The sequence below is a fragment of the Drosophila takahashii genome, chromosome 2L (genome assembly GCF_030179915.1).
Source record: "Drosophila takahashii strain IR98-3 E-12201 chromosome 2L, DtakHiC1v2, whole genome shotgun sequence".
NCBI lineage: Eukaryota > Metazoa > Arthropoda > Insecta > Diptera > Drosophilidae > Drosophila > Drosophila takahashii.
Genome location: NC_091678.1, coordinates 3,844,674 through 3,850,742, shown reverse-complemented (window position 1 = coordinate 3,850,742; position 6,069 = coordinate 3,844,674). Strand labels below are relative to the sequence as shown.

The 6,069-nt window shown below is 47.0% G+C and overlaps 2 protein-coding genes across 2 annotated transcripts; one reads left to right on the top strand and one right to left on the bottom strand.

The window, feature by feature from the left end:
- Positions 1-605: 605 nt before the first annotated feature.
- LOC108062098 (uncharacterized) lies at positions 606-3,932 on the top strand. The gene is made up of 3 exons (XM_017148635.3): positions 606-1,234; positions 1,695-2,114; positions 2,700-3,932. Exons 1-3 carry the CDS (start codon positions 730-732, stop codon positions 3,929-3,931), a joined length of 2,157 nt encoding a protein of 718 aa, XP_017004124.2. The 5' UTR covers positions 606-729; the 3' UTR covers position 3,932.
- Positions 3,933-4,009: 77 nt separating this feature from the next.
- Positions 4,010-5,906, bottom strand: alpha4GT1 (alpha1,4-galactosyltransferase 1). The gene is made up of 3 exons (XM_017148633.3): positions 5,754-5,906; positions 5,130-5,702; positions 4,010-5,067 (listed from the first exon to the last, which is right to left on the bottom strand). The coding sequence occupies exons 2-3, from the start codon at positions 5,687-5,689 to the stop codon at positions 4,485-4,487; spliced, it is 1,143 nt and encodes a 380-aa protein (XP_017004122.2). The 5' UTR covers positions 5,690-5,702; positions 5,754-5,906; the 3' UTR covers positions 4,010-4,484.
- Between the last annotated feature and the right edge of the window lie 163 nt (positions 5,907-6,069).

The following is a 6,069-nucleotide window of genomic DNA, read 5'->3' as shown; positions in this document are numbered from 1 at the left end:
AAAAAAAATTAGGCCCATATCAAGGATGTCTAAAAGTAGGCATAGTAATTTTTCAGAGAAATCATCTGGAATCTCTTTAAAAAAATGTGAAATAGTATGCAAAAATATACATACTTTAAATCCAGTTTACTGATGTATCCATTTCATTCTGAAATATTACGATTTTGTTTATTACTGCATACTTTTCGACGCCTCAATGAATGTTTTCAAACCCCAGGTGATTCCTGACCTTTTCTACGACTTATCTATTAATCTTTGTTAATGAGGCTTAAATAATTATAATTTAATTATTTGTTGCACCTATCAAAGCTTGTTGCTTATTTCTAAATCTACATTGTTATAGTACCTACTATTTGAGTTATTATTTATGAATATTTTTAATAATATATCTAAGTAAAGGTTTATACCCACCTTTCCCCACCAATCAGCAGACAGGTGGGAAGTGCGCTCTCAATACCTGACCCACTTTTGGAGGCGCCCAATCGAAATGGAACATTAGATCGCCGAAAATAGCAAATAAGCGGAGATTATGGGAGAGAAACCGCGGAGAAAAGCGGTTGCAGACAACCGCAGAGTCACCAGCCAGCAGTTAGCAGTCACCAGATCCAGCAGATCCAACGGCCCCAGCATCCGCACATCTCGGAACACTTATCATTCAACTTCGCAGCGAATCGCACGCGCGAAAAAAATAATCGGAGTGTGTGCTAAAAGTAGAAGGAGTCGCATGGCATGGACATGGAAGCCATAAAAATGCTGTTGCTGTCATCGGGCCAAGAAGATGCCAGCGAGTACCAGTACGACTCCAACTGGAGGTCCGATTGCAAATTACGATTCACCCAGAAGAGCTGCAGTGATAGTCGCAGTGCGAGAAAAAAGAAAGTTATTGGAGCCGGTTGTGGCCACCTGTTGTCGCCTCTGTCGCCTCTGTCGCCCCTCGCCGCTGCACTTTGCATACTGATCTTCCAGCTGGTGCTCACTCCTCCAGTCAGCTCCATGTCGCCGGCCAACGAGACCGCCTGGCCACCCATGCGGCATTACGATATCTGGGACGACCACTTGGGCGAGCCAGGTGATCTCGAGGAGGAGTCCCTGGCCGAGGAGGCGGACTTTAAGCTCCAAAACGGAATACAGGAGGAACTGGAACTGGAACTGGAAATGGACATGGACATGGAGAGGCAGCAGCAGGATATCTCTGATCGGAGTTTCAACCAGACGAACACCAGGCAGGGAAAAGGTGAGCTATAAGTTTTAGAAACCCTTCCCAGGAGTTGATATATGTAAGCAGGGACCGTAACTGTTAAAAGTTTTATTTTAAAAATCACACTTTAACAGTTATTTTCTGATTTGTAAAGTAAAACTCAAAGAATAACTGTTATTTTTTGAGTTTTATAATTATCCAAAGTTGGATAATTTAATTAATAACCGGAACATCACTTATGTAATAATGAGAAATGAGTTTACTTCTTCCAAAGTTAATTTTGGTTTTATTTATTTATTTACATCTAAATTCCCAGCACTACAAGTTAAACTTATATATTAATGTGCTAGTCACGTGTTTTTTTTTTTACTTGTTTTTTTTTATTTTGGATTTATTTATTTATTTAAATTTACATTAATTATTTTATTTATTTATATTAAATTTTCATAGTCCTTATAAAAAGTTCTTTTCCTTAATACAAATTTCATTCCACCAGTGATTCACCTGTTCCCGGTTCCCGTGGATGGCGACTGCATGTCCAACGATGGTCGGCGGATGGGCAACTGCCTGAATGCCTACGAGTGCCGCCAGAAGGACGGACAGGCGAAGGGAGAGTGCGCCATGGGCTTCGGGGTGTGCTGTGTGTTCCTGGCCAGCTGCAACAGCACGATCGCCAACAACATCACCTACATCGTCTCGCCGGGATTCCCCAGTTTTATGCCCAGCAACTTCAGTGGCTGCAGTCTGCGGGTGAAGATGATGAGCGATGATATCAGCCAGGTGCGCATTGACTTCCATCACTTCACATTGGGCCAGCCGAATCGAAGGACTGGCGTGTGCGAAGGAGATGTCTTCAGCGTAGGCGGAGGACCAGGGGGAAAATTCACCCTCTGCGGGCAGAACAGTGGGCAGCATTGTAAGTATATCTCTACTAGAGCTTTGCACAAGTAACCTGACTTGTTTGTCAAACCTTAAATTCAACTGACCTACTTGAAACCTATTTGACTTGGGTCGTTTGGGTTTGGGTATTTGGGTAAATGAGTCAAACCCCAATATCCAAAACCCAAGCGACCCAAGTCAAATGGCTTTCAAGTAGACCAGTTCAGGTTTAAGGTTACCCAAAAAAAAATTAAAGAATACGATATATCGACATTTGACATTCGACAAAAACATATTCTCTTGCTCTAAAGAATTCGCGGTTTTTGAAAAATCCATATAGAACATATTATTAGGTTTCTTAGTTAAGTAATGTATGATCCACACAAACAAATCCTCTTGTTCCTAAGAATTCGCGGCCTTTGAAAAAAATAAATCTATATATTTTATATCAATTCTTCCAACCCGCGAATTCTTAAGAACAAGAGGATCTTCAGATTTGTTGGACCGTTTTCTTCTTAGCTAAGGCACTATTGCTTATCCTTGGCTCTATAATTATTGATTCTTCAAAAACCGCGAATTCTCTACAATCCTTAAACATATTATATCCTTTACTACCCATTAGTATACTACGACGTGGGAGCCAGAGCTTCGCCAAGACAATCCACTTTGTATGGGAGTCTGCGGCCTGTGGATGCGGTTAATAGCACTGGAAACTCCTCATCCACCGGAGATCGCTTCATCGACATCAGTCTCAATCTGTCCAGTCGCCTGCTGCCCCTTCGCCTTTGGGAGATGAGCGTGGTGCAGATCCCTTTCAGCCAACGGGCTCCGGCGGGTTGTTTGCAATATCACACCGGAACGGAGGGCCTCATGCAGACCTTTAATTTCGCCGAAAACGGACGGCATTTGGCCAATCAGAACTATAGGATATGTGTGCGTCAGGAGCGGGACATGTGCTCGATTATGTATCAGCCCTGCGATGAGCAGTCCTTCCGGATTGGCGGAGGCGGACGAATGGTGACCAGAGGGGGTGATATTATGGCAGAATCAACGATTCCATCGAATTCCGCTGCAGCCCAGTCGGATGTTGCGGGTGCAACGACAGCAACATCGGGCAATGCAGCAATGACCACGACAGCTCCAACTTCCAGTACCCTCATGCAGATGCTGGCTAACATGGCCAATTCCTCCACTGCCACGCTGATGACCATGATGACAGGGAACTCAACTGCAGCATCTTCCGCCGGAAGCAGCAGCAGTAGCAGTAGCAGCAGCAGCAGCACGGCTGCCATGAGCACGACGACGACCACGTCAACCACTCCCACACCGCTGCGTTCCAGCACAGAGGCTTCAAGCACCTCGGCAGCAACCGCATCCTCGCCAGCCAGCGACGACGTGGAGGGCTCAGGTGGCGACAATGATGATGACGACGACGATGGCGGGTTCCTCTTCTTCAGGAGTCGTCCCACCACAGAGGAACCGGGCGTCTCGAGGCGTCCACGTCCCAGTGGAGGCTTCGACATAATGGGCATCATTCGCAATGCCCTCGACCTGCCGCTGAAGTGGCGACGGCGCCAGGCTCGCCAGTTCTTCAGCACCTGCGCCGATCGCATTACCATGCCGTGCATCATCGAGGACTTCATTGGAACCGGGCTGGGACCACTGCCGGGCTGCGAACCCGTCCATTGTGGCGCCCAGTTCTGCTCATCGGGCGTGTGGCCATGTCGCATCGAGAGCACAGTGACTCCTTTCTATATAGGCGTTCATTTTGGCAACGGAATGGGTGCAGGCAAGGCGAATGCAGAGGACAATGTGGGCGCCTGTCTCCGGTTTTCCCAGGTGCAGTGCATGTAGAATGGACTATCAACTTTCATTTCGTTTTAGAGAAGAAAATTGAGAGCGTCCACGAACGAAAAACACTGAAATTAAGTATAATTCTTTGTGTAATTTGGAAAAGATTTCGCATTTTAATGTTCTATTATTAAAGTATAGTATATGCACCTGACTTATTTGTAAAAAATACTATGTACACGATGGACCAGATTCCCCAACTTATTCGAGCTTAGTTGTGTGTAAATTTGAGATAAAGCACAGTGGGATAATTTTAATAAACTAAGCTTTTACAGAGCCTTATAATTTTGTTCGTTTGTTTTCTATTTTGTAATGAGATTACCAATCGGTTGATGTAAATAATAACGTTGTGCAATCAGACGAAATGCGAAAAAATAATGCATTCTTTGTTTAACTTGAGCTTAGGGATGTGTGCGTTGAGTTATCTGTTATTGCTTGGAATGCGGACACCTAAGAAGCAAACAGAAAGCTATGCCACCTAACAATGGTGCCCTTTGAAGGGCACAATCTTTGGCTTACAGCGGTAAACAATCAGATACAAAATTCTTGACTAATACTAGAAATATTCCCCAGCTGCCTTATAGGATCTCGGACAATTTTGTTCGGCATACTTGGCGTAGGCGCTCTTTGAACCTTGTTTGATTAGCTGCTTGCTGGAGTGCTTGTTCCACACGTGCACGACATACGAGTCCTTGCAGCGGGCCAATGTCTCCTCCAGCTTTTCGGGCTCAAAGAAATCACGCCACCGTTTCCAGGGCACTGCGTAAAAGGCGCCACGCCCGAATACCTTGAATCCCATGCACCGTTTGGGATCCTCCTGCATCAGAGCAATGTCCTTGGTGCCACATATCTGCTGCGCCACTCGTGTTATCACTCCTGGCCCATTGTTGCCCCAATCGCGGCCGTCAAAGTTGTGCTGGAAGTCGCGCAGACAGGAGGCGGCAATCTCGTGGCCAAAGCCAGTGGCTGCCAGGCTCATCACGCCGGCGGCCAAGTGGGTATTGGACTCGGCACCTGTGTAATTGGGCGGCACCTTCTCCATGTTGCGCAGCACCACCACATCCATGTCCAGGTAGAGACCGCCGTAGCGATAGAGGGTGAGGTAGCGCAGGAAATCCGAAATGTGCGAGAACAAGTACCTTGGGAAAAGGGGAGGGGATATCAGTGATGAATAATATCTAAGGTGAATCATCTAGCTTACTGCGAAGTGGACAAGCGGCCGTCTTTGAGCCACTCCTCCATGGGCGTGCCGGCGGCGTAGCTCCCGAGATTCAGTCGCCGCAAATGCACATTGCTGTAGCTCAGGATGGCCTCCACCAAGCTCTGCGGTTGGCTGCTGTTGCGTCCGCCGGCGGAGATTCGAGCGGTGGGGCCGGCGAACAGGACGAACACTTGGAAATTCGGATTATGCAATGCCGCCGATTCGATTGCGCAGGCCTGGCGGGCGGTCACCTTCAGCGTCTCGTGCTGGGTGTTTTGGGACAGCTTGCAGCTGGTCTCGTGAAAGAAGATGCTCCTGCCGGGCGTGGGTTTGGGCTCCGCCAGCAGCACGTCCTCTAGGAAACTCGTATCCCCGTCCTCGGCCGGCGACTGCTGAGTTGCCATTCCCTGGCCTTCCATGAAGCACGGGTAGAACTCATTTTCCCTGGTGTAGATGTACAGAAGCCCACCGATGAGCACCAGGATGAGGAGGCCGAAGAGGAGGCGCAGTCTTCCGTTGTGAAGAAAGCGCGCCGCCAAAATGGGCAGACGCAGGAGCATGCTGCAGCTGGAACTGGGGGACGGATAAGATTGGTTGGTGCCGCTAGGAGTTAAGTATACATACTCTTTGAGTAGCCGGCTAACCACTCATGGCCGGCAGTTTCCTAGAAACCCTCGCTTATGAGCAAATGAGATTTTAATGAAAGGGTCAGAGGACCACAACAAAAAGCAATCGGCGGATATTACTCGATAACTTATCGGGGTGGACAGCTCTTATGTCTCATCGTATCGGTATTCGATAATCAATTAAGGATTCGATATTATTCGTACTACACGTTATTTTAAACCTTTTTTAAATACAGTTTCAGTGAAACCTTTTGACCAAAAGCCCAAGTTGTTTTTACGCGTCTTGAGTAAATAAAATATGATAAGTAGAACAG

Bases quoted from the DNA above. Each gene is read 5' to 3' on its own strand.
- LOC108062098 (XM_017148635.3), top strand. From the start codon at position 730: ATGGACATGGAAGCCATAAAAATGCTGTTGCTGTCATCGGGCCAAGAA. The intron at 1,235-1,694 runs GTGAGCTATAAG...TCATTCCACCAG, and splicing joins GAACACCAGGCAGGGAAAAG to TGATTCACCTGTTCCCGGTT. The intron at 2,115-2,699 runs GTAAGTATATCT...ACTACCCATTAG, and splicing joins GCAGAACAGTGGGCAGCATT to TATACTACGACGTGGGAGCC.
- alpha4GT1 (XM_017148633.3), bottom strand. From the start codon at position 5,689: ATGCTCCTGCGTCTGCCCATTTTGGCGGCGCGCTTTCTTCACAACGGA. The intron at 5,068-5,129 runs GTAAGCTAGATG...CCTTTTCCCAAG, and splicing joins GGCCGCTTGTCCACTTCGCA to GTACTTGTTCTCGCACATTT.